The sequence below is a fragment of the Eschscholzia californica genome, unplaced genomic scaffold (assembly GCF_041429995.1).
Source record: "Eschscholzia californica isolate CP2 unplaced genomic scaffold, dmEscCali1.0.p SCAF_5, whole genome shotgun sequence".
Classification (NCBI taxonomy): domain Eukaryota; kingdom Viridiplantae; phylum Streptophyta; class Magnoliopsida; order Ranunculales; family Papaveraceae; genus Eschscholzia; species Eschscholzia californica.
In genome coordinates, this window is record NW_028238472.1 from 12,028,047 (window position 1) to 12,055,836 (window position 27,790).

General features: G+C 36.7%; 3 protein-coding genes and 1 pseudogene across 4 annotated transcripts; 1 reads left to right on the forward strand and 3 right to left on the reverse strand.

Annotated features, from left to right (window-relative positions):
- Positions 1-13,345: 13,345 nt before the first annotated feature.
- LOC147537105 (uncharacterized) lies at positions 13,346-14,453 on the reverse strand. The gene is made up of 2 exons (XM_086642735.1): positions 13,845-14,453; positions 13,346-13,352 (listed from the first exon to the last, which is right to left on the reverse strand). The coding sequence occupies exons 1-2, from the start codon at positions 14,417-14,419 to the stop codon at positions 13,346-13,348; spliced, it is 582 nt and encodes a 193-aa protein (XP_086498861.1). The 5' UTR covers positions 14,420-14,453.
- A 1,255-nt stretch (positions 14,454-15,708) lies between these two features.
- Positions 15,709-19,474, reverse strand: LOC147537106 (PII, uridylyltransferase (DUF2921)). The gene has a single exon (XM_086642162.1). It carries the CDS (start codon positions 19,038-19,040, stop codon positions 15,813-15,815), a length of 3,228 nt encoding a protein of 1,075 aa, XP_086498288.1. The 5' UTR covers positions 19,041-19,474; the 3' UTR covers positions 15,709-15,812.
- Positions 19,475-19,797: 323 nt separating this feature from the next.
- LOC147537107 (protein ECERIFERUM 2-like) lies at positions 19,798-22,184 on the reverse strand (annotated as a pseudogene). Its single transcript, XR_015225713.1, has 2 exons — positions 21,636-22,184; positions 19,798-20,807 (listed from the first exon to the last, which is right to left on the reverse strand). The product of XR_015225713.1 is annotated as a protein ECERIFERUM 2-like (transcript).
- Positions 22,185-23,841: 1,657 nt separating this feature from the next.
- On the forward strand, positions 23,842-27,689 carry LOC147537108 (trichohyalin). Its single transcript, XM_086641181.1, has 7 exons — positions 23,842-24,317; positions 24,686-24,801; positions 24,884-25,002; positions 25,123-25,285; positions 25,699-25,925; positions 26,014-26,353; positions 26,441-27,689. The coding sequence occupies exons 1-7, from the start codon at positions 24,159-24,161 to the stop codon at positions 27,537-27,539; spliced, it is 2,223 nt and encodes a 740-aa protein (XP_086497307.1). The 5' UTR covers positions 23,842-24,158; the 3' UTR covers positions 27,540-27,689.
- Positions 27,690-27,790: the final 101 nt, after the last annotated feature.

A 27,790-nucleotide genomic window follows, 5' to 3' on the forward strand; every position in this document is an offset into this window, starting at 1 on the left:
TAAATTTGTGTTGAAGTCTATTATAGAAACTATTAAGAACAGACATACAATATTCTTCGGGTTAAGTAGATATAAACGAAACTAACTAGTTTAACAATGTAGGAAAAACAAAATAATTTCGAGTGCCAATTTACCATGTGTTCTCAATTTTTTTTAAACCATGCTCTTAGATTAGTCATGAATATTTCGTGTATTGTGTGCGTCATCCTACTGTGCAAAAAAAGCGATTTAAATATGAACACGTGAGTTACTGGCCTAAAGTATTTTTTTTTTGTTGAAAATACTGGCCTAAAGTTGGGAGCATATTTTCATCGAAGGAAACTAAACTGTTTCTTTATATTAAAGAAATGAGTGTAACAAGAGAACCCACGACTGTCAACAAAAAAAAAAAAAACTAGAGAACTCACGTGAGGTCGCCTATTTGGCCATTTAAGCATGTTCAATTGTTTGTTCAGATAGAGTAACCACTCTCCACTTCAACAAAAAAAAAAAAAAAAAGAGTAACCACTCTCCTAGTAGAACACAATTCTTGAGCAGGCAATTGTAGATTAATACCAATAAGAAAATCAATTCTCATACGTACTACTTTTTAGGGTATCCTCTCTCATCTTGTTGTATGTGGTGGCTGTTTTGTGTACCAAATCTTTAATTATTTTTGGGTTACTCAAATAGCACCAACTTTATGACCAGCTTCCTGTCTAATCCCCTACTTTATCAAAAATACTCAGATGACTTCTTTTTTCAGTTACCGTTATAAGTCCGCTAACTAGTCATCACCTCTCTCTCCTCCATCTCATCACATCTCTCTGCCACCTCATCTTCTCGCCACCTCATCGTCTTCACCAACGACCTTCATAATAGAGCTGAGGTTGTACCGAGGAGTTGTATAGGCTTGTGTTGTATAGGATTATGACTCATAGTGGTTGTTAAAGTTTGTTAGTCGGTTAGTTGTTATTTTGGTTAGTTACGGAGTTAGTTACTCTTTTATCTTTCCTATATAAAGCCTTGTATCAACTTAATCAATAACAAGAATCATTTGATAATTAATATGGTTTCAGAGCTTGATCCTCAAGCTTCCTCTCGTCTTCAAACCTAGAATTTTCTCTCTCTAAGATCACCATATCTTCATCATCTTCAAGCTTTAATTTTTTCTCTCTAAACTTCATGTTTCTTATTTTTCTTCTTCTAAACACGATGGATAATAGCAAAATCACGTCTCTTTCAATCAATTCCATGGGAAATGCAAATTAAGCTTCAATATAGTAATTATCTAGTCTGGAAGTCTCTATTTCATTCAATCTTGAAGAAGTATAAAGTTTTAGGTCTAATCGATGGATCAAGGTCTTGTCCTGACAAATTCATTGATCGAGATAGAGAAATCATCAATCCAGAGTATATTGAATGGATAGAAGAAGATCAAACACTGTTAATTTGGATCAATTCAACTCTTTCTGATTCTGAGGTTTCTTATGTGGTTGGAACAAATTCCCCAGCCGAGTTATGGAGAAATCTTGAAAAATCTTTTGTTGCTTCTTCTACTGCTCATGTTCTACAATTTCAGAGACAATTGAGAGATATCAAAAAGGATAATGATTCAATTCCTAATTTCCTTGCTAAGATAAAAAAGATCTGTGATAGTTTAGGTGCATCTGGAAGTCCAACTTCATCAAAAGAGATAATTGTGAAAATTTTCGGTGGTTTACCTTCTGAATTTGATTCCTTTGCTACTTCAATTCGAGTTTGAAATCCACCTGTGTTTGTTAATGAACTTCATAATCTTTTACTAAGTGAGGAGATTACTATCAATGATAAACTCAAGAAGACTTTATTTTCTTCAGACAGTAATGCATTTCTAGCTGCTCAAGCAAGCTCTAGTTTTAACTTCAGACCTAAATCTCAAGTCAATTTCTCTCAACAGTCCTTTCAAAATCATTCATATGCTAATTCCAATAAGAATTTTTCGAATTCAAGAGGTAGAGGTCGTATATACTCCAATTCTTATGGTAGAGGAGGTCAATCTATTCGATCTCCATATCCAAATTCTTCAAATCCTCCCTGTAATTTTTCTAATCGACCTACATGTCAAATTTGTGGTAAAATTGGGCATACAACCATGGAGTATTATCATCGACTTAACTTCTATTATCAAGGCAAAGCTCCACCATGTAATATACTAGCAATTATGCTTGCTTCAGCCAATATCTTTGGTCAAAATCCACGGTATGCTGATTCAGGTGCATCTCACCACATCACTCATGATCTCTCTCAACTGGCTTCTTCTTCTACCTTCAATGGTAATGAAAGGATCCCAGCTGTTAATGGTCAAGGTATGCTAATCACTCACTCTGGTAATTCATCTTTTACTAAGAATAATAGAAAGTTTCTGCTTCAAAATATGCTCAAAGTTCCTCAAGCTTCACATAACTTATTGTCTGTGCACAAATTTACCACTGACAACAATTGTTCCTTAACTTTTGATCCTTTTGGGTATTATGTGAAAGATCTCCACTCGACCAGGACTCCTTTTCAAGGGCCAACTAAGGCCGGTCTCTATCCAATATCTCTTTCCCATAATAAACCAACCCAAGCTCAAGCTCGTTCTGCTCCAAGCTCAGATGTGCATCTGTGGCATAAAAGACTTGGACATCCATCATTTCAGTCCATTCAGAGATTGAAACATGTTATTTTTCCTAATAATGTTTCTATGCAACCTATTTTCTGTAATGAGTGTCAAATGGGTTGAAGCAAGAAGCTTCCATTTAGTGTTTCTTCTTCTTTTGCTTCAAAACCTTTAGAATTGCTTCATATTGATCTATGGGGTCCATCTCCTGTTCCTTCTGTTAGTGGTTTTCGATATTATGCTAATATATATCATTGATGAATTTTCTAAGTATTGTTGGATTTTACCTCTTCATAATAAGTTTGACTTTAGAAAAGCCTTCTCTATATTCAAAACTAATGTTGAAAACCAATTTGATGTAAAGATTAAAACCTTAAGAACAGATGGAGAAGGTGAATTTCTTCATTCTTCCTTTGGAGAAATGCTCCAACTTGCAGGTATTTCGCATCAGTTGTCTTGTCCTCACACCCTTGAACAAAATGGGATAGTTGAGACCAAGCATAAACATCTTCTGAATATTAGCAGAACTCTTCTTATCCAATCTCATCTTCCTCATTCCTTTTGGTTAGAAGCTCTATTCACTGCTAATTTCCTTATCAATAGACTTCCCACACGATCAATTAGCTTTCTAAGTCCGTTTGAGAAACTTAATCATGTCTCTTTGATCTTATAAGAAAAAATCTGTTTATTATCAATAACAAGAATCATTTGATAATATGGTATCAGAGCATATTATCAAATGATTCTTGTTATTGAGTTTCCCTTTCTTGTTATTGGTTATTATCAGAGCTAATGTGCTTGAGAACCAGCCCCGATTCTTGGTATCAGGTCTGGTTCAAACATAAAAAAAAATATTCTCTTTCTAAATACTCCGATGAAGGGGTTTCCCTTTGCCGGAGGTCTGGCTCGAACAAAGCATTGAAGGTCTGTGAACAGACCAAGGTCTAGTTCACCAGATCTTCTATATCTAGTGAACCAGACCTCCGACGAATGGAAACCCCTTCGCCGAAGTGTTGAGAGAGGATTTTTTTTAGAGATAGAGAGGAGAGAGGAAATTTTTATTATTATTATTATTATTATTATTATTATTATTATTTATGTTTGAAGGTCGCCGACATTATTTATGTTTGAAGGTCGCCGACCGGAAATTGATCGGTCGACGACCTTCGCCGGTGAAGACGATGAGGTGGCAAGAAGATGAGGTGATGAGATGAAGGAGAGAGAGGTGATAACTAGTTAACGGACTTATAACGATAACTGAAAAGGGGGTCTTCTGGGCATTTTTGATAAAATAGGGAGCTAGGCAGGAAGCTGGTCATAAAGTTTGGGGCTATTTGGAAAATAACCCATTATTTTTATATTATACGTACCATACTATAGTAAATCATTATTTAACTTTTACCCGTTGTTTTGGCGCCCATAAATATCTGACAGTTTGATTTGGTCCCCACACTTAATATTTTTCTTTTATTTATTTATTTTTTCTTCTTATTTCTCTCTCTACTCTAGGGTTTGGAAAAATCCCAAATACGTGTGAAGTTCAAAAGACACCACGCATGAAGGAGTTAGCTAAAGTCGTTTGATTATAAAATAACTATTATTAATTGTAATTTTGATGTTTTAACATTTCCGAAAAGAATTTCCCGTTTAATGCTATTCCTCCAAATACTTGAACTATATGCAAATCGAGGCAAGATCAATCATGAAGTGAGACCGGTTACGGGGGATAATCTGGCGGCCCTATTATCTCTTGGGATATCTATCCTGGTTGTGGTTTGAATTTCACTATGATGTCTGCCCGAGTAAAATCTTCGAGATGACATATAACATCTGTATTCATTGACCCATAGGGTCGATATGACTATTAAAAGTCTCAATAGTATTATTCAAATAAAACATCGAAGTCTAACTTTCTTTTCTTTCAACAAAAAAAAAACTTTCTTTGATACAGTCCACTTCTATAAGTATTTTTAGTCTTCCAAAGAAAATAATCGTCCTCGCCGCCTATGAAATTTGATCTGGTCAATTGACTTGGGACAAGTTTTTTTGGTCCGCATTCACACATTCTCTATTTTGTTTCTTCGACCATCACAACTAACATTCTTTTATAAGGAATGGAGAAGAACAAAAATCATAATAAACGATAAATGTGAAATTCAACGGAGATGATATACCCTCCAAGTCTCCTAAATCATAAAAGAAGTATTCAAATTTTGACTAGTAAAACAATCAGTGTACATGGGTTCGTCTCTAATTTGTCTAATTCCATTCTCTAATAATCTGTGTTTTATGTATATCAAGACTAATCTATCTGTTTCAACAAAATAAAAGACTAATCTGTCTGACTATATTTTTCAAATGGATCGACGTAAATGTTATTAATTTGAAAAGAAAACTTGAATTTCTATTATTTTTCGAAAGTAAAACCTACCTCGCCAAGATAAAACAACCATTTCCATTAAAAGATAGAATTAGTAAGTCATTGTTAAAGGTCACTCAAGCTAGCAAAGTAGGGTTTATACGAAATGACATTTTAGATAAAACCAAAAGAGGATTCAATTCCCATGTGGTCTTTCTTGGGTGGCATGTTTGGTTTCCTTATTTTGTGGAAGATATTGTTTGGCGGCATTTTGTTCATCTTTTAGGGATTTTGTTGATGGCCGTTGTAGGGATGATAACTACTACTATTTACAAAATTATTGTGGGCACCCACGCGGTTCACGTTTCCTTCATGTACCCACCAACCGTATTGGATGACGAAAGGGATAGTTCCACATTTGGTCTCAAATTAAGGGGCAACACAAAACTAACCCTTGGAAAATTCTCTTTTCCTATACAATAGAAAAGTTCTTGTTTCACCACAATATTTTTGTTAAAGGTAGAACATTTTTGTTGCAAAGATAAACATTTGATTTGTGTTTGTTTGTTGTTAAATAATTTTTTCCATTTCCTTTAGAGAAAGAGATAAGTAGAACCTTTGTACTTTACCTATTTTTCTAACTCTCATTTTGGTATTTTACCATTTTTTAATTTTGCAGTTACAGACTTTGTGTAATATTTCAATAAACACATGTATAGTCAGAATATGATGTTGGGATTTTTCAAATGTCCATCTAAGATTGGGACCACTGTCAAACTTTATATTTTTATATGTAAAGCAAAACAGAATGAGAATACTTGTTTGAAATAACGTTTTCTTTTATACTTAAACAACTGATATCTTATCGATAAATGACAAATGTATGCATCTCTGGCAAGTTTAAAAATGTAATTATCCCAAGATGTATTAGTAAACTATATTATAGAAAATGACTTAACCAAAAATGGTTAGGGCTGTTGATAGATAAAATACAAAGTCTATCACTATTTTCGAGTTTTTTAGTTTTTTTGTATATTTATGAAAGTACACTTGGGTCTTTTCTTTTTGTTCCTCCCAACAACTGTGATTCAATGACACACCAAGATAATAAAATGAGTATTTTCTAATAACAAATTATAAAACATACAAAAAACAAAGCAATCTTGAGTACTTCAAAAAGTCGCTAGTTAATTTTCAAACGTTCCTCATAAATCTCGATTCAACGACACAACACGATAATAAAATGAGTTAATTGTTTGTTTAAAGGAAGAAAAGAAACACGAAGCAAATGTTTTATCTTTGATGCAGTCCACTTTTCTGAAATTACAAAAGAAACTAAATCAGGTGAACAAACAAACAGATATTGAAATAAGAAAGGATCTCTTTCATCTCTCGTAAAAAATTTGTCTGTAACAAAGATTTAGAGGTAATAGAGAAATTCTGACAAAAGAGAAAGAAGCAACAAAAATTATAAAAAAAATATGAAGAAAAATAGTGAGAAATTGGCAGGCTCCAAAAGGAGCATAAAGAAACAACCTCATGTGCAGAGAGAGAGAGGGGGTTCATAGAAGCCCACCCTGTGTCTGTTCTGGAAATAGAGCACGAAGATGAAGGACCTTCCTACCCTTATGGTGCAACGTCTTGCTTAAATGAAGCGAAAGATGATAAATACGCGATTGATAAAGTCACTCTGCGTTCGTTCAACATCTTGAGTGTTGAAAATTCCAAGGGAGTTCAAAGCCCTGTTTTTGAAATTTATGATTGGTCTGCCAACCCAAAAACATGAATTCATGACTATAACACTACCATGAGTCCGATAACCACAGACAAGCCTACCATGTGCCGAGTGCTCCCTACGAATTTAAAAGGAGCAAGAAGGTCTTGGATGCTAAAGAGCATCTCCAATGGGTCACTGTAACAAAAATTCTAAAATCTAGTTGTCAAGTGTCAAATAAAGATTCTCTTTCTTATGTGTCAATATTGAGACACTCTAAATTTTTTTGGTCTCCAATGGAGATCTCTAAAATCTCTCTACTTAGTATACATGTCACCCTTAAATTGGACATAGAAAAAGTAGTTGAAAAGAAAAGGTTTTTATTTGTTTAGATTTTAAAGTAACACTTAGAGAGTCTCGAAGAGACACTCTAGTTTTAGAGTTTCTCTCTCTAGACACTCTATAATAAATGTGTCCACCTCATAATAGGGTGTCTAACAAAGTGTCTCATTGGAGATGGTTTTTTAACAAAAACTCCAAAAAGTCATATGTGGCACTCTAAGTGTTAGAGATTGAGTGTCCCATTGGAGATGCTCTTATATGACGGAAGGATCTATCAAATCTTTCGAAAACTATCCATAACTTTCTGTACGATGATCTACAACAGTACTATAGGAGAAAAGGGTTTGAAAGATTAACTCGGGACTTTATGGGAGACGTTTGAAAATGCCGGAAAACTAATTCCCATGATACGGCGAACCTTTGTGAAATGGCCCAAGTAATTTCACTTGAGGTTTAAGAACATTTTGAAATTGGCAAAGTGATCTTGCTTGCAAACACCAAAAAAAAAAATATGAATTATGATTTTCTTTGTCTACAATTTCATCATATGAATCTACTTTAGAAAAACCTATGTTTATAAGAAACCAAAAGACACAATTCATGAAAAAATACGACCATTCAGTTTTAAATCTTTTCGTGAAGATGCATTTTATTCAAATAAATTTATCAAAAGATGTAACTATAAGATTTAAATTTAAAATAAAAATAAAACCTTAAAAATGTTCAAACAGACCGCCAAATTTTCAACCGAACATGAGAATCCTTTCATGGAGGACAACTGAAGTAAACAATCAAACAACTGAATTTCATGATCATGTTGTTGTCTTCGAGTTGTAAGATTTTGTTTCTCGAGGTGAGTTAGATCTCATTCCAGCATGTAATTGAATCGAAATCAGAGGATTCAAGCAAAATAGTTTGTAGAAAAATAACAATATTGTTGCTTCATGGTTAATTGTAAAACACAATTTAAAAGTTCTTCAAGTAGAAAATGGGTTTTTGAGAAAAGCGGCGGAGGAACTCCATTCAAAAATTGGGTCTGCCAAGTTCAGTTGAAAAACATGATAGAAAGAAATGTGTGATGATGAAGATTGAATTGAAGAAGATGAATATAAAATGAGAGACGAGAGAGAAAAATAATAGTAATAACTAAGAGATAAATTAAAGGGTTATTTCCCTAATGGCCCCCAACTTTGTGACCAGCTTCCCGTCTGGCCCCCTACTTTACGAAAAATATCTATATTTTTTTTATTTTTTTTTAGAGAGAGAGAAAAAAAATTTTGAAGGTCGTCGGCCAAAAATTTGGCCAGCCGGCGACCCATGTCGGAGAAGATGATGAGAGGTGGCGTAACAGATGATGTGGCGTGACTTGGCAGAGAGAGAAAACATGATGGAGGAGAGAGAGTGACGGTGTTATAACGGAAGGGGGCCATATGGGTATTTTTCGTAAAGTAGGGGGCCAGGCGGGAAGCTGGTCACAAAGTTGGGGGCCATTAGGGAAATAACCCTAAATTAAATTACTTAGAGAAAAAATGTCGAAGTCTAATAAATGTTGTTAGCTAATAGAAGGGTGAAATAAGAAAACTCGAAAACATCGAACTACAGAACTAAAGGTAACTAAAAAGGAATCAAAAGGAAAGGTTGGACGAAGCTGGAGACCAACTGGATGATTCGGTCACATTATGGGGGTCATTTAAGATTAACCCATAAATCCCATAGTCAATCCTAACCATTTAAATATCTATTGAATTATGCTCATATTTATGGCACAAATAGCTATATTTATTGCAAAAATAGCCAAAATCTTTATCATTTTTTTTATGGAAAGACATCTCCAATGCTATACTCAAATTGAAAAATTCTAATTATCACTTAAGTGTTGTAAATTGTCGGTCTATTTGCTTCAATGTCTGTATATATTTGCATGCAACTTAATGGAAATAAAGGAAGGGAATAGATAGAGGTAATGAGCTATACTAAAACAATGAGATGATCTTGAACCAAACTATATTAGAAGAATTCTTTCTAAACCTTTTCCATACACTTTCTCATTTCTCACAAACTTATCTAAACAATACACCAAGTACATCTATTTATAGGGTGGGAGAAGTAATAGGGAGTTGACACATACCCTATGTGTTGTCACTTGCATGGTGTGTTGTCACCACCAAGATGACACTTTGCATATGGAGTTGTAGAATGGTGACACATAACCTCATGTGTTGTCACTTGCATGATGTGGTGTCACTTAACCACAAACACTTGTCATATGGAGCTACCATAAGGTGACACCACATCAAGGTAGTATTGTAGAAATGGTGGGTGGCTATAGATATAAGTTGGATAAGAAAAAGGTATATTAAAGGCACCCAAGTCCCCTTGCATAGCCAATGATTATATGGGCAGCCACATACCATATAACACTCCCCCTTGGATGACCATCACTTGGAATAATTGTCTCATTAAAAACCTTGTCAGAAAAACCCAGTGGGACAAAAATCTGATGAAGGAAAAGAGTACAAATAATAGATTCCGAGTGACGCTGGATACGCTAAATACTGCCTCGTTAAAACCTTGCCATAAAAACCCATTGGGACAAAAACTGGACGAAGGAAAAAGAGTACAGAGCGTAGATAGCGATACATGAACCTGCACATGATAATAGACTCCCCCTGATGAATATCATATCTTGGAACGATGTAGTCTTACATCATCAGGCTATTCAAGCGTCGCATTCCGATGCCATCAACCAGTTTTCTGAACGTCGTAGTAGGCAGAGACTTGGTGAACAAGTCAGCATAATTCTCACACGATTGTATCTTCTGGATATCAATCTCATTATTCTTCTAGAGGTGATGTGAGTAAAACAATTTAGGGGATATGTGCTTAGTCCTATCGCCTTTGATGTATCCTTCTCTGATCTGAGAGATGCAAGCTGAATTATCTTCGTGAATGACTGTGGGAGAATTTGTGATTGAATCTAGACCACTTGAGCTTCTAATGTGTTCAATAATGGATCTAAGCCATACACATTCTCTTGTTGCTTCATGGAGAGCAATAATTTCTGCATGGTTAGATGAGGTAGCGGGCATACTTTGTTTACTAGATCGCCATGAGAAAGTTGTACCTCCACTTGTGAATACATAACCAGTCTGAGAAATCCCTTTGTGCGGATCAGAAATATAACCGGCATCTGTGTATTCTTTTACTTGAGAATCACCGGATAAGTTCTTTGAATAAAACAATCCCATGTCAGTTGTTCCTCTCAGATATCTTAGAATTTGCTTTACTCCAACCCAATGCCTTTTAGTTGGTGCAGAGCTATATCTGGCCAATAGATTTACTGCAAAAGCAATGTCCGGTCTAGTGCATTGAGCTAAGTATGATAATGCACCAATAACACTCATATATGGTACTTCTGGACCAAGGAGTGTTTCGTCTTCTTCTTTAGGTCGAAATGGATCTTTCTGCGCATCGAGAGACCTAACAACCATGGGAGTACTAAGCGGATAAGAATTCTCCATGTTAAAGCGCTTCAGGACTTTTTCAGTGTATAATGTTTGATGAACAAGTATGCCACTTGTGCTTCTTTCAATTTGTAAGCCAAGACAGAATTTTGTTTTCCCGAGATCTTTCATCTCGAATTCTTTCTTCAAATATTCTGCTGCTTTAGAGAGCTCTTCTGGAGTTCCTATAAGGTTGATATCATACACATATACTGCAAGAATCGCGAATCCAACGTCTCCTTTCTTGATAAATAAACATGGGCAAATGAGATCATTTACATAACCTTCTTTGATCAGATATTCACTAAGACGATTGTACCACATTCGTCCAGCTTGTTTCAATCCGTATAAAGCTCGATTAAGCTTTAGTGAATACATTGTACGTGGGTTGCCTCCAGGCAATTTAAATCCTTCAGGAACTTTCATATAAATGTCAGTATCTAATTTTCCATATAGATACGCAGTGACCACGTCCATTAAATTCATCTCGAGTTCTTATAGAGCTGCTAAACTGATCAAATATCGAAAGGTTATTCCATCCATAACTGGAGAGTATGTTTCCTCATAATCAATCCCTGGTTTCTGCAGGAAACCTTGTGCCACAAGTCTTGCTTTATAGCGAACAACTTCATCGTTCTCATTTCGTTTTCTAACGAATACCCATTTGAAACCTACAGGGTTTACATCATTGGGTGTCAGGACTACAGGTCCAAAAACATTACGTTTTGACAGTGAATTCAGCTCTGTCTGGATTGCTTCTTTCCATTTTACCCAATCAGTCCTTTTCCGACATTCCTCAATAGAATGTGGTTCATAATCATGATTTTCAGTGATAATATCAGTGGCTACTGAAAGCGCAAATATATCATCGATGATTATGTTATCTCGATTCAACACTTTACCATTACAAGCATAATTTATAGATATCTCTTCGTTTGGAGATAACTCATGTTCTTCAAGAGCTTCTGCCTCTTCTGGGGCTTTACCCACTTCTAGGGGTGTATTTGTCGTTTCTTCTGGAACATTACTTGCTTGTGGTAGGTTTTTCCTCTTCCGGGGAACTATATCTTTAGAACCGATTGGTCGTCCACGTTTCAGACGTGCTTTGGACGATTCATTTGCTGCAATATTTTTATCGTGTCCTTCAGGGACATCTATCCTTGCTGGAACATTTGCAGCAGGTATATGTGACTTTGTCACTCTCGCTGCGTCATTAAATGCGTCAGGCATTTTATTAGCAATCTCTTGTAGATGTATTATCCTTTGTACTTCAACTTCAGATTGATTAGTACGAGGATCAAAATGAGACAAATTTGGTGTAACCCAAGAAAGTTCCTTTTTGGTAACATTTGCTTCAGGCAAATTTACTCCCCCTAATGGCGGGAAAACTGTCTCATCAAAGTGACAATCGACGAAGCGTGCAGTGAAAGTCTCACCCGTCAGGGGTTCAAGATATCGAATAATAGATGGTGTATTAAAACCAATATATATTCCTAGTCGGCGTTGAGGCCCAAACTTTGTGCGTTGTGGGGCTGTAATAGGAACATATACAGCACATCCAAAAATACGCAAATGAGATATGTTTGGCTGCTGGCCTTGAACATATTGCAAAGGTGAGAATTGATTATTCGAAGTAGGACGTAACCTTATCAAAGTTGCAGCATGAAGAAGTGCAGGTCCCCATGCAGTAACCGGTAATTTAGTCCTCATCAACATTGGTCTCGCAATCAGTTGGATATGCTTAATGAATGATTCAGCTAGACCATTCTGAGTATGAACATGAGCTACAGGATGTTCAACATTAATTCCAACTGAGAGACAATAGGAATCAAAAGTACTCGATGTAAATTCTCCTGCTCCATCTAGACGAATTGACTTAATCGGATAATCAGGAAAGTGAGCTCGTAAACGAATTATTTGAGCTAATAACTTTGCAAACGCCTGATTCCGCGTCGAGAACAAATTTACATGAGACCATCTAGTTAATGCATCGATTAATACCATAAAATATTTAAATGGTCCACACTGCGGGTGTATAGGGCCACATATATCACCTTGAATTCTTTCCAAAAATTTGGGAGATTCGATATGTACTTTCGTCAGGGATGGGCGAGTAATAAACTTCCCCAGTGAGCAACCAGTGCAAGTAAAATCCCTATCTATCAGAAACTTCTGGTTCTGAAGAGGGTGTCCCTGAGAGTTTTGTATTATTCTACTCATCATGGTAGATCCTGGGTGTCCTAGTCGATCATGCCAAATTTTATAAGTATTTGGATTGTGCAACTTCGGGTTGACAACGACATATGATTCAACTGTTTTAATCTCTGTAAGATATAACCCAGAAGAAAGAGCTTCAAGTCTTTCAAGAACACGCTTCTGGCATGATATACTCGAGGTGATATATAAATATTCTTTATCATTCTCAGACCCAGTCTCGACGTGGTACCCATTCAGACGAATGTCTTTGAAACTCAATAGATTCTTCAGGGATCTAGTCGAGTACAAAACATCCTCAATAATTATTTTCGTACCACGGGGTAATATTATAGTAGCTCTTCCGGAGCCTTCTATAATGTTTGATGAGCCAGCGATAGTAATCGCATTTGCCTCACATAATTTTAAGGTCGAGAAATATTTTGTATTTCGAAGTATCGAATTTGTGGTCCCACTGTCTGCTAGACAGCTATCTTCATCACCTTTAGATATGTTTCTTCTGGAATCCATACCTTTCATAATATAATATAAGATTCAAACCACAACTATTTATAACATAAACAAAACTATTACAGATACATATAATATACTATCTAATATCTAACAGACAAAAGTTACTATAATATAGCATTATAATAGATTGAAAAATTAATACACTAAATATTAAACATATCATCAGTTTGATTTTCTCCTTCAGGGAGATAATCTCCAACACACAATGGTGGATCAAGTTCCATGTGGTTCATCTCTAGTGCAGCTTTAGATTTCAGAGATGCTTGGTATAGGTCCACCAAATGTCTCGCCGTACGACAGGTACGGGACCAATGACCTTCCATACCACAGCGGTAACAAGCTTCTTCACGAGATTTGGGAGGGGTATTATTTTTACCCTTTACTTTATCAGGCTTTCTCGCTGCATAATTCTTTGAATTTTCCCACTTCCGGTGGTAAGGGGTTTGCCTGTTTCTCTCCCATTTGTTCGTGCGGGATCCACGTTGGTGGTTTCTTCCGGAACCACGCTTCCCTTTGTAATTTTGTTTCCCTCCATGATCTTTTGACAATATTGCATGTGCTTCAGGCAATGGTACGGACCCAGTGGGTCGAGATTCATGGTTATGCAACAACAACTGGTTGTTCTGTTCATTGACCAAAAGACAAGTCAGTAACTGGGAGAATTTAGAGAAACGTCGCTCTCGGTATTGTGACTGCAAGACAATATCCGAGGCATGGAACGTACTCAATGTTTTATCTATCATCTGTTCATCAGTGATAATATCTCCTCCCACTTTTAGTCTGGAAACAATTTTACAAAGGCTGGAATTATAAGCAGAAATGGAAGAAAAATCTTGTAGTCGAAGATTTATAAAATCATTTCGAGCTTTTGGAAGTATGACCATCTTCAGGTGATCATATCTATCTTTTAAGATATTCCATAAAGCCAAGGGATCTTCCACATACAAATACTCTGACTTCAGGTCATCATGTATGTGACGTCTCAAAAAGCTTAAAGCATGAGCCCGTAACATTTCATCTGCATTATTCCCTTCAAGAATAGTGTTCAGGAGATTTTTGTATTTTAGAGTCAGTCTAGCTTCGACTGCCCATTCCATGTAATTCTTACCTGTTATATCTAGAGCTGCAAATTCAAGTCTAGCAAGGTTAGACATTATGAAATATGAATTAAAATATTATACCTTTCACCAGACGGAGTAGCGGCTTAGTTTGTTCGATATTTTACCGATGTTGACTTCGGCAAATGAGCAGAGTAACGACTTCTTTCAGCTGGCTAGAGACTCGTGCTGATAACGTGTTGTAAATTGTCGGTCTATTTGCTTCAATGTGTGTATATATTTGCATGCAACTTAATGGAAATAAAGGAAGGGAATAGATAGAGGTAATGAGCTATACTAAAACAATGAGATGATCTTGAACCAAACTATATTAGAAGAATTCTTTCCAAACCTTTTCCATACATTTTCTCATTTCTCACAAACTTATCTAAACAATACACCAAGTACATCTATTTATAGGGTGGGAGAAGTAATAGGGAGTTGACACATACCCTATGTGTTGTCACTTGCATGGTGTGTTGTCACCACCAAGATGACACTTTGCATATGGAGTTGTAGAATGGTGACACATAACCTCATGTGTTGTCACTTGCATGATGTGGTGTCACTTAACCACAAACACTTGTCATATGGAGCTACCATAAGGTGACACCACATCAAGGTAGTATTGTAGAAATGGTGGGTGGCTATAGATATAAGTTGGATGAGAAAAAGGTATATTAAAGACACCCAAGTCCCCTTGCATAGCCAATGATTATATAGGCAGCCACATACCATATAACATTAAGATTTTTCTTTACATTATCTCCCATGCAAAACTCAATTAGAACCAATGAATGACGTGACAACGTTTAATTCTAAAATTTCTAAAAAGAAACTTAATATTTGAAATTTCTGTTAAGGATCTAAATTTTCACGCAAAATGAAATACAAATAGATGTACCCATCTAGGAAATGATAACTACCTAATTTTTAAAATTTTAGAGTGTTACACTCTAGATGCATTTCGAAACGAGAATCTCAATAGTGTCATCTGAAAAAGACGACTTAAATAAAGGATTGACACACAAACTAATTTAAGTTTTTTTAGTTTTGTATAGAGATGCTCTAACTTTTTCTCATTTTTCAACCATACTGAGCCTTTCCTTTGGAGCTCCATTAGGAAGGAGATGCAAAAAAGGTATTCTTTTTTTCATCTTTATTTTGGGAGGAGAAAAAAAATCATTTGACACCCCAAAATCTCCCCTCACTCCCTAGAAACCTAGATATCTTGAACAAACAGCACATAAGAGTTATTATAAATGTCAAAAATGGTTTTTCCTAGCAGATAAACTTTGAACACTAAACCCTAAAATGAATCCATTAACAGAAGAAACACAACTATATCCTGTAACAATTTCCTTAAGAAACTATCATATATCAAATTTCTGTAACAAGAAATCATGAAAATGAAACCTTACATTTTTCATCGCTCTTTTAACTCGGTCTTTCATTCTTCGGTTTCTTGGCCTCTCACACGATGGCCAGTCTCGTTTGTCCCTGACACAAGTTCAGCTTCAAATGATTTAGAGGACAACCTCTCATAACCTCGAGTTGCCATCGGAATAAGTGTACCATTTCCCCTGTTAATTGTCTCTGCAATCTTCTGATAACTCCATCTCTGCTGAATATAGACAATAATAGCAAGCAAAATAGAAAAAACTGGTATAGCAATATCTCCAAACCTCGAATAGAAATCCAAACTCGGGTTAACAAACTCGTATTCCTCGGAGAAGTACGGATTGAAAACCGGAGTTCTTATATAGTCGTAAACATGAGGAAGAAGTCTCACTAGTGTTATTCCAACAAAGTAAAATTTCCTGAGTGGGTAACAGTTTATCTGCCATAAGAAGTTACCAATAACTTGAGGAAGCAAGAAGAAATCTTGAACAAGACCAACATATTCTTCGAGCTTAATTTCCCATTGTCGAAGAGGATGAGTATTTCCATTTGGATCCATATATTGGACAGTCTGAATCGGACTTTTTCCGACATTTACACTATGAAAGACAAGCACGATGATAAATCCAACTACGTGAATAGCTAAAGTAGCAAAAAAAACCCGTTTATCACTAGGGACACGACCGGGTTCTAGAGGTGTACGTGTAAGTAGTCGAATTCGAGATTTCCATACCTTCTGACAGAGTCTTAGAGTGAGAAGAAACGTTACCAATACAAGAAGCTTCACGACATAATCTAAAACGTGGTACCATTGATTCTTTTGAAGATTGAACGAACTTATTTCATTATGTTCGGTTTCATTCGCCATTTCGCCGAATAATGCCTCAGCACCCGTGATCAATGGAATACTATAACCAAGAGCTTGAACACCTAGCATGACAAGAGATATATACGAAACTTCATCGACCTTTTCTCTTATATAAAACAATTGGCTTAGTATGCAAGCAATTGCCAATGAAAGTGTCAAAATTCGAAGAATCCCCTCAACTCCTCGTCGAGACAGTATGTCTTCTCTTTGCTTTCGATACAAGATTGGAAGAGTTTGAATGTTAATTTGCTTAAAATAGAGAGGGTCATCTTCAGGTCTTCGGCTTGATATGGAGATCTTTGCTGTTGGATTTATAAGCCACCGAGCTGTTGTTGGTGGGTATTCTAGCTTGACTTCAATTAAGCAATCCAACCCATTTTCGAGGTCGGCGCTTGCGGATAATATCTTCCACGAGGCACGGACATCTCTACAACCAATTAGATACATCTTACCGACACGAGAATCATAATAACCCTCTAAAAACAACACGGAGATATTTCTGTCACGGTTTCCATCTAGGGTTAGCTGTGCAGAAACATTCACAAGGAGCTGTTTTTCCGTAGATTCAGCTTTAGCACGGAAAGGGACATCCCATGCCGAAGTAGAGATATTTCTCGATGGCCAGTAATGTCCAAACAGCGGACCAATTGATAGTATCTCCATTTCGACAGAAGTCCTCATTCGACGATAATTGGATCCTCTGTCCTCAATGGAATAAGCTTGGAGTGTTAGGTCTTCTGACAAAATAGAAAGACTTTCCATATATGTCGGTTCATCTTCTAGTGTTGGATAACTCAGAAACGATTTCTTGATAACAGTTCTAAAATCGAACGGCTCACTTCTCTCTAAAAATGCACCAGCTGACTCCAATTTTGAGTACTTATATGATAAATACGAAGTGGTAATCCTTTCCCAGAGTTCCGAAGGTCGCATTACCCTTTCTAATGATAAAGGGAAGTACGGGTTTGTACTGTTATTGATAATCGATATACTCCCAAAGACGACACTTCTCTGGCTAATAGAAAATTCGAGGGGAATGTACAAGCAAATACGAGAATTACAGCTCTCCGGGCCTTTACTCACGGGCCCAAGACAACCGATCATGCATAATTGTCCACTAGAAGAATTCCATATTCCTTCAGCACGAAGAGTCATGTTGTTAAGACCAGTCCTTTCTTGAGCTATAAATTGATACTCTAATGGAGGAACTGCTCTAAACACAGATGAAACCCTAGCAGAACTTCCATTGTTTTCCACATATTTTGGCTCACACCTCACATCCTGCATAATGAGCTTCACATTGTTAAACCCACCATCTGTGGCCTTGATTGCTCTACCAGACACAAATGGACCCAACTTACTACAATATTCATCCGTGCCACTGCATCTCCAGTTTGGCACGACCACGAACACTTCTGAGGATGCAAACCTCTCAAGAATACTGCAAAACTCAAACCCTTTAAAAAATTTGACCTCATTGTTCACCAACTTATCTCTAAATGGATATGGATTACATGCTTTCGATACAAGCTCTTTTGACCCATACTCGTAAATGACATTAGCACCAAACTGAGTAGAGATATGAAGATTATCAAAGTATTTTAGGTTTGATTTTTTGTTTAGACTTTTCATTTCCCCACGAATCTCTCGGGTAGTCAAAGTGAAGGTATTTGGGTAACGAAGAACGAGCAAAATTTGATCGTCTTGTAAAAGAGGTGGTTGGTAAGACATACTCTTCATCCATTCCCACGGATCACTTGAATCAGGTTCACGAGATGGCAACATCGTATTACCTAACAAACACATTATACGTTCTCCTCCATTTTCTTTTGACTCGACATAAAGCCCTTGGAAGAAAATAGTTAGCTCAGATTGCCCTAGCCACATCGAAAACTTAGGAGATCTATCTTGTGGTTTATAACCAAAAGAGCCATTTCTAGATATACCCAAATATAGAAGCCCACTAACACTAACCGAGTTCTTCGATTGATGTCCCGAATCAACGTCGGTAACCCAAAAAGATGCTAACTTTAATGGCAATGGGATATCTGAACCATTATTAGGCATGTCTCTATAATCAAATGGCAACAAGGGTGCCTTATCTGAATCTTGATCCCAATCCCCATTAATGAAAGAGAGTTCATTTTTAATTCTTTGAGCTCTATAATTATCAGGTTTGAATTCAGATGCTGAAGATAAAATAGACTTACATTCCTTTCTAACTTCATCAATTCTGTCATAATTATATGTCATAGAGATAGAAGGTTCATCAATGGATTGAACAGCTGGGACACTATTTGAGTATGGTAAGAATGAATAACTTGAGTTAAGGAAGAACATAAGAAACCCTAACAAAGTCCAAACATGATAAAGTAAAGGTAAAATCTTCATAGCTCTTTCTCTTTCCATAAATCTCTAGAAATACCAACTACCCACTAACTAAAATCAGAAATCCATAATACCCAGATTGATCTGATACAAATTTACACACTAAACATGAAGTTTGAAGAACTAGTTTACAACATATGAGCATAAATAAGAGAAATGGGCCTTAAAGAAACAGATTTTTGAGCTGAATAGTTCAGTAAGTAATATAGGTATGAAGTGACATCTGTGAAGAATTTGATCCTGGATTGACTAACCTGAAACTGGGGTTCTTTAGAAAAATTGATTACTTCTGAAGCTATCTTCAACTGGTTTGTGAATCAGAATTTCAGATCTTGAAGATGTTTGGTGAGGAGAAGTGAAGTTGAAGTCTTGAAGAAGTTAATGGGTCTCTTTCAAGTTTCAATTGGCAAAAGAAAAATAAATCTAAGTGACACTAGGCAATTGGTCAACTAAACCAGCTCAACAGCAACAATTTGCTAGGGGTGATTTTGGTATTTTGCTAGGAGAAACTTTGGGGAGGGGGTTTGTCTATTTGAGACATTTCAAAGTCCACTACTGTTGACATTCAATCACACATTTCAAAGTCTATGAATGTGTCTCAATAATTGAAAGAAACTACGAGAGAGGTGAGAGATAGAGTCGTAGAGATAAGACAAAAATAATTGAACAACCGAACATTCTTAGAAAAGAAATTACTTAACGGTCTGTATATGGAACTATTTGAAACATAAGTCGTGGGTTAGACAAACATAAGTCGTGGGTTAGACAAGTTAGGGGGTCATTCAAGAATTTTCCCTTGTATATTTTAACTTTAAATTTGAGTTACATACATCATGAGATACACTTGTTTATTTATCTTTCATCAATATTGTTGGAGATAAGTTGACGATAAGAGTTTCTTCACAAAGTTTGACAGCTTCATCTTGTGGAAGTGTAACAATGGCTATTCTACTTAATGGACCATCTTGATCACACTTTGATGAAGGAAGGATATATACTTGTCCTACTCCAATTACTGGTTCCAAATAATAAGAAACTCGAACAGGTTCAACCCTGGGCTCGAATTCTGTCGAATATGGTTCCAAATTCTCCCAAGTAGCACATATAAAATTAGAACCATTCAACGGAGTAAGCGATTTATCTCTTGAGTTCTCATCTAACCATTCAATTATATCCATGATCCCTTCATTGTTCATCTTACTAACAGCATTCTCCACAACATTAGCAGCATTTTGATGTAAACTCGTTAGAGATTCGTTCGCTAATCCAAACTCCTTTAGTTCTTTCCCAAACACCTTATTGAAAACCATACAATTTCCAAAGAACTCTTTACGAAGTCCTAAAACCTTTCTCATATCTAAACAAATTGACATGTCAATTAGTCCTTTCTTTCCTTTCACCTTACTCATGCATACCCAAAAAAGAGCGACAAGCACCGAAAATGGTGTAGATCTTGACACCTTTGACAATGCATCTAGTCACCATTTCATGTGAGAAAGTGAAGACAATCTTCGAATACTTTTTGTTGTTTGAGGCTGTTGTTGTTGGATTAGATTTCTCATTGAATGACTCATAGTGGTTGATCAAATCGGTAGAAAATTCATGATTTTCGGTCTTATTACCAATTTTACAAGGTGGTAAGGGGTGGAACAGTGAAGGGGGTTGTATTTTTCCAAAGAGGTTCGTATCAGCCCAAGCTTTGATCAACATGGTAGCTGATGTAGCATCTGCGAGTAAATGAGTGCAGCTTAATCCCGTTGCAAGATCACCTCCTTCAGATTCTGTGATCTGCTAGAAAAAACGAACTCGACGAGGGTTATGGCTTCGACTATGCTCTAACATGTTAATAGTTTAGGTCCGAGCAAACATAATTAATGAGCCCGAGATGGATTGGGCCCGGCTAATACCTGACACGAAACTAAGAGTACAAGAATAGACCAAGGTTACCAGATTCGTTGTACGTTCCGGTACGCGGCACGAATACGGGTACGCGGTACGTCTATTAGAGTGTATCCGGTTCGTGGGAGAGGGGGGGGGGGGGGGGGGGTATACCTCTTCGGTACGCTAATTCGGTACATAATTTGTCTAATATAAAATTTTGGTTCGTTAGTTTGATAAGATATTCCAAAGTTATTTCTTAACTAGAGACATAAATATTTCCAATGTAAGAATATCTTGTTTTTGGAAAGTCTTTAATGTAAAATTTAAAAACCCCTAAAGTATATCGATTGGAGATATTCTCTTAATGGTTGTTTAATATTTAAACCCTAAAAATCTAAATCCGACGGTTCAATTTATCAAGATTAAAATATTTAGGAAACCTAAAGTTAAACTTGCCTACAATTAGTCTTTCCATTTACCAAGAACTAAATATTTCGGAAAAATCGAGAGGCTTCAACAAATCAAATCTAAGGTATGTTATTGCTTCAGTCAACTGTTCTTCATGAGAATCGGTTCGCTAGATCTGGCGATCTACTTCGCGAACGTACCCTAAAAGGTTTCGCAACCAGATTGCCGGTTCGCAGGGAGTTCCAACTAATCTGGTAACCTTGGAATAGGACATACAAAAGTGAGAATGACTGTTGTAAGTTTGTTGTATTAATAAAATTACTCTACCTGAATATAAAAGGTAGGCCAAAAACAAGGCTTATAAAACATTTCTTCCCAATAAGTAAGACTGAGCTCTTTCTCTCTATCTAAACTCTGAAACCACTCAAGGGTTCCATTATCTCTTGCTTCAACCATTCTCACTCTTGCATCATTGAACTTGATCTTCCTAGGTCTTTCTGATGATGTATTATTCTCAGTACTCATCTTCAACCTACCAGTTACAACGGGAAACTTCGAAAGTGTTTCAGAGAGCGATATACGAAGTTTTTTTCTTAGTATCTCTAGTTTAGTCATAGAGGGAAATTGATGGTAGAAGACGATACGAAGGTTATAAGGCTCCATTATTCTGTCGAAAACAGAAGGTTCATAGAATTTTCCTTCTTGAACTTCTTGCCCTATAGAACTTACCACTGTTTTCTTGCATATAATAGAAATTTCAGACACCAATATTTTCTCTTTCTCCATCTCTCTCCCTCCTTCTTATCTCTCTATCTATTATATATAGACAGTGATTAGAGCAATCTTCCATGAAGTATTTTAAAAAGTAAGTGTTAAGGTGAGATGTAACAAATTCCTCAAATATTGGGACCCTATCAATCATGCTTCTAGTATTGAAAGCCTAGCTAGGTTAATGTTTATGTTCTCTTACATATATGTGAGACAATAAGACATGAGATAAATAAGTCTATTCAAGGATATCATTTGGTGTGTGAGCTACAAAGCTCACCATAGGCACAGAGAAGAAGGAAATCACAAAATATATACAGTGACATCCTTATCAAAATATAAACATAATTTATAGAGTGGTCTATATTCCTTAATGCAAGAGTTATCAGCAGCCATTAGTCAAAAAAAGCTTTAGATGACTCAAAAGGAGAGTATCCTAGACCATCTGCTTCGTTAACAGTCTAACAATATATATAGTTGCCATCAATTGGTGTCAACTTGAATTTGCGTCCCAGTTGCTGAAGTCACTTTAGTACATGTGCTAAAAGCCTAAAACTTGTCCAACAATATGTGAAAGCTGTGGTGATTCACTTACATGAAGAGTTGTGCCACAGTTCTTAATCGCGCGTAGTAAGACAGGCTCGAGGGGCCAAAATCTTGGTCGTGACTTGTGATTCGGATCCGTAACTAAGTAGCTCGGGTAGTTTTAACGTTGTTCTTAAACGGGTTGTGCCGTTTTCATGCCGCTCCGCTAGGCTGGAGATAATATTGTTCTTGAAGAGTTTGAAAAGTATTTTTTTTTTGTAATAGTGAGCAGGTTGAAGGGCCTGACCCTATACATAAGAGCAACAAGCTATTACACCTTCTCGGCAGGTAAATGCGTAGGGTCCAGCTCTACTTCACCTCTCGGTCTCAGCTTTGCAAGTTAGAGAGCAGTCTGGTTCACTTCCTTCACCACATGCCTGATAGAGCATTCTTCAAAAGTACCCCACAAGGTCTTTGTCCGTGTTGGCCATACTAGCCACGAGGACTGCTTTGCAGGGTCAGATAGCAGAGAAGTAGCTGTTAGGTTAATCCTACATTGGTTGTGGAAGGGGCAGGGGGTGCGTTATAATAAGTGTGGGAGAAGTCTTACCTCTTGAGCTAACTTTTGGGGTGAGAGAGACCCAAGACCACCCAACACTGGTATCAGAGCCCGGGTAATAACAAGTCTTGGCCCAATAACTATTGAAGTTAGAAGCCAATGTGTGAGGGGAAGATTGTTAGGTTAATCCCCACAATGGTTGTGGAAGGGGCAGGGGGTGCGTTAATAAGTTTGAGAGAAGCCTTACCTCTTGAGCTAGCTTTTGGGGTGAGAGAGGCCCAATACCACCCAACAGTAGCAGCCATGGAATCAGAATTTATAATATCTCGGCCACAATGGGTCTTGCCCGCAAGCCTAAGCCTGAGCTTCACTCCTTGCAACTCATGAGCCAAGGTAGAAACCTTCTATGCCGAACCAGCACCTAGTGCAAGTAAATTTCCTCCACTGCCTCTAATAATAGCACCATAGCCAACTCGAACATTAGTAAGGAGCCATCAAAGCCAATCTGTGTCCCTCCAACTCAAGGAGGCACCCATTTAAACCCCCTACGTTTTTGTTTGACAAATTTGATGCTCAAACTCTTACAAGATTTAGTAAATCATAAAATTTACATCTCCTCAGAATCGAATCTGGAACCTCCAAGATCTTAGAATTTATGTCAACATTCCAGTGAACCCACTTGTTAAAGTGGAAAAATCAAACACCTTCCAAGTGAACCCACCCCCATGGCACTAGCCGATTTATTGTTGGATAGTGGATACAGCATATCTAGCCGTTACCAATACCAACTCGCATGTCGCTGACGTGTCACCAAAATTTGAAAAGGTAGACTTTAAGATTTTCAAATGAATCGACCGTTACATCTCAACTCTTTCTTCTTCTAGTTCTTCTCCCAACTGAACTCAACTAGTATCATATTCTTTCTCTCTCTTAACTTCCTCACTGGTTTTGTTCTTTCCATCAAAGGAATCAAATTTCTGAGAAAACTGAAGACAATCATGGCAATCAAATTAACATTTACAGAAGAAGAGATGATGATAGATGAATGTCTTGGATACCCAAAAGCTTACCCTAAGCTCTGTCAAAATCCCCATCTCAATCCATACAAAAATGGCCCTCCTTTCAGTTTTACTCCCTATATTTTGCAACCTCAAGAGGTAAGATAAGCTTCAATCTTTCTACCCTTTCTTGTTTTCCTTATTTTTGTTTTAGATTGTGAAGAAATTAAAGTGTTCTTGCTGTAAAATTTGATTAATTTAGGGTTTTTCTTCAGATTTATATCTTGAGTTTTAGATGTGGGGGTTAGATGATTATTGATTTAGCTTGAAATTAGGTTTTGAGAAGTAAAGGTATTTGATTATGGTTCTGGGTTAGGTGAATTTCTTTGGGTGATCTTCATATTCTGCATTTATTACTTCAATTATCTGTTTTCTTTTGTGGGTTGATTGTATTTCCATTTTTTTGTTAGTTATCATTTTAGGGTTTGAGCAATTAGGGTTTTGGGTGGATTTCTTTTGTTTTGTAGGCTTCAAGAGCAGAAGAATTAGATCAGATTTTTCCTATTAAAGATCTGGAAGCTAAACCAACAACAAAGCCTAAAATTTATGCTAATCTTCTATGGAAGCAACTCAACCACCTAGGGTAAGAACTTCAAGTTGAATTTATGAAATCCCATAAAATGAAACTGTTAATTGAAGTGAGCTATAATTTTGAAAATTTTCAGGAATGCTGGATTTGATCCTGCGAAATTTCGGGTAGATCCATATGGAAATGTTCTATATTATCATGCTGATTCTGGTTCTCCTCTTGCTTGGGAGATTGATCATTGGTTTCCTTGCTCAAGTAATTGCTTCAAAAACCCTTAATTTGTTTAGATCACCTCAATTATACTATTTTGGGAGTTTTCTGATTTGGGTAATTAACAAAACTTGGGATTTTTTTTTTTTGTTTTGGGAAATGCAGGAGGAGGAAGAACAGTTCCTAGTAATCTAAGGTTGTTACAATGGCAAGTGTGTAAGAAGAAGCAAAACAAGCTTGAATTTCTTGTTCCATGGTGGGATTGCCAATTAGGTATCTCTGTAAATCAGTTCCTCTCTATATTCGCTTCTTCGAACTCCGATTTCAGGTGAATTTCTTTGGTTTTGTTAATTAGGAAGATAAAGAGAAATCACTAATTGTTGAAAAGTGTCTTGAATATGGGTCCATACCAAACCCCCCGAGACCAAGATTTTGGCTCAATCCGTTGACGTTATGTTTGCCCTAGTTTTGTAAAGAGGTGTAATTATGTAATTAGCTTTTGGGGGAAGGTTCGTGGAGGCGGAGAGTGCTAGGGTTATTTACAAACTCTCGAGAAATCTATATAACCTTGTTGTTCGCCCATAGTGAAAAATCATTGCGCCATTGTTAGTTGTGGAGTAGGTTTTACAAGGACCTCGTAAATCTTTATGTTCCTGTGCAATTGCTTCTTTTGGTTGTTGCTTTTCCGCTTTTATCGTTAATTTTTCATAAGACTGTTTTGGATTTTTCATAAATTTGCAGGAGTAGGGCATTCTCACTATTGTTCTCTGATGGTGAGAATGAAGAATTGAGTTCATCACAAACTGTAGAGTCCCATGTTTTCCCCCAACATTTTTTCGAGAAGAGAGAAAAAGAAGGTCTTGCTCCTGCTGCCATTGTTTCACTTCGAAAAGAATCTTCTGATTCGTTGTCGGTTTTAAGAAATGTCGATCTCAATAGATCATTGAGACCTAATTCTCCTGCAAATGGTAAGTAAAAGATCAGATTTCTCTTTTATTTTAGACCTTTTCTAGAGTTCTTTAACGATTCGTCTTTTTTTTTGTTTGATCATTACAGCTTCAAGAAAGTTCCTAGGTGACGAAAATGAGTCATATGGCAAGGCTATTCAGATTTCTAGGCCAAGTTTGTTAAAAGAAAATGAAAACCCGTATCTGACGATTGCCATGGCAAGAGATTCGTTAAGGCGAAAAGATGAGATTCAAACAGAGATTCGAAAATTGGATGACGAATTAGATGAACTGAAACAGAAGAATGAAGTCGAACGGGTTGCTCTTCAAGATTTAGAGTTGGTTCTAATTAAGCGAAGAAGAAGGACCGAGAAATGCAGGCGATTAGCAGAAGCTCAATCTTCATATAAATCATTACTCGAAAAGATGATCCGAGACTCTATGCACCAGTAAAGATCCATTAAAACTCTCTTAGAAGAAAACCCGTTAACTTCGTATTATCAATGAATCTAATTCATGAACTGTTCTTCTTTCAGGACTGTAATTTACAAGGAGCAAGCTAGACTGAACCAGGCAGCAACTAGTGCTCTAATGGCAAGGCTTGAAGCACAAAAAGCAATTTGTGATACTTCAGAGAAAGATCTTCACCAGAAGTTCAAACAAAGAGATGAGATTGAGACAAAAATTAGACCTCCCAATGAACAAGCAAGGAAAAGATCGAGGATAGACGATTTTCTTTCTGAAGATATGAACAATAACAACAATGTTTTATACTTGCCCGAAATAAAGACGAGGGGTCTACAGAAGGAACTAAGAGTGTTTTTGGAGGAAGAACAAAAGGCTTCGGAAGCTAGTTTAGCTCTCATTGAAGAGCGAGAAAGAGATGAAAACAAGGAACTAGAAAACGTTATTGCCTCAAAATATCTCGTCGAAAATAATAAGGCTCTAGTTTGTGTGGATGATTATACTCCAATTGAGGATAAACTGCAGGAGCTTGAGATTAAAGAGGAGAGAAAAATGAAGGGTATAGCGAGAGCTGTCGTCCCAAGTCTAGATAGAGAAGAAGATGAAGAATGCAGAAAGCAACGCGGGAAGGGAAATGTAGAGAAGTGGCTACAAATGCTCTTAAACAATACAAATGAAGAATATTCTATGGATTCGCCTCGTGAGAACACCGACGAAGATTATAGAACTAATGAAGTAATTGAAAAGTTGAATCTCAAGAACCCACAAGAGGATATCCAAGTGCTAAAATTTCCTGCAACAAAAGAAAAAATAATTTCTAATAAACGGGTAAGTGAGAAGATCGAGCCTGAGATAGAAGAAGAAGAAGAAGCAAGTGATGTATACAGATTTGGAACAGGAATCGGGAGAAGAAAGAGCTTTGATGGGAAGGAAAGAAGAGAAAGAAATGAAAAGGAGAGAAAAGAAGTTGCAAGGTGTGAGAGTGCAAGAGCATTTAGACCAGCTCCATATTCTCCTTCTGCAATTTTAAATATGAAAAAGCGAGTTGATTGTATGGGGAAGAAGCCCGTCGTAATTGGGTCTGACGAAGATCTCACTGACGATCGGTCTTCTGGTAACAACTTCATCAAATCATCTGTTAAATCAATCAAAAAAGCTGTGAAGAAATGAAGCTAGTAACTCATTCTATTTCTTATTTTTCTTTTCATTATGTGTCTACATGTTTGAAAAACACTTGAGAGGTGTTTTATTGATTTCAATTTGTATGTAAGATTGGTTTGATGTGAAATAAATATTTATATATATGGGTGTTCTTGGAAATGAGAGTGTCTGTGTACATTCTTCTCACAAGAGTGGGTTGTAAGCGTGCGCCTCTATTTACAAATGTACTAACAGGTTGCACGGTCTATGATTCTTTTTTG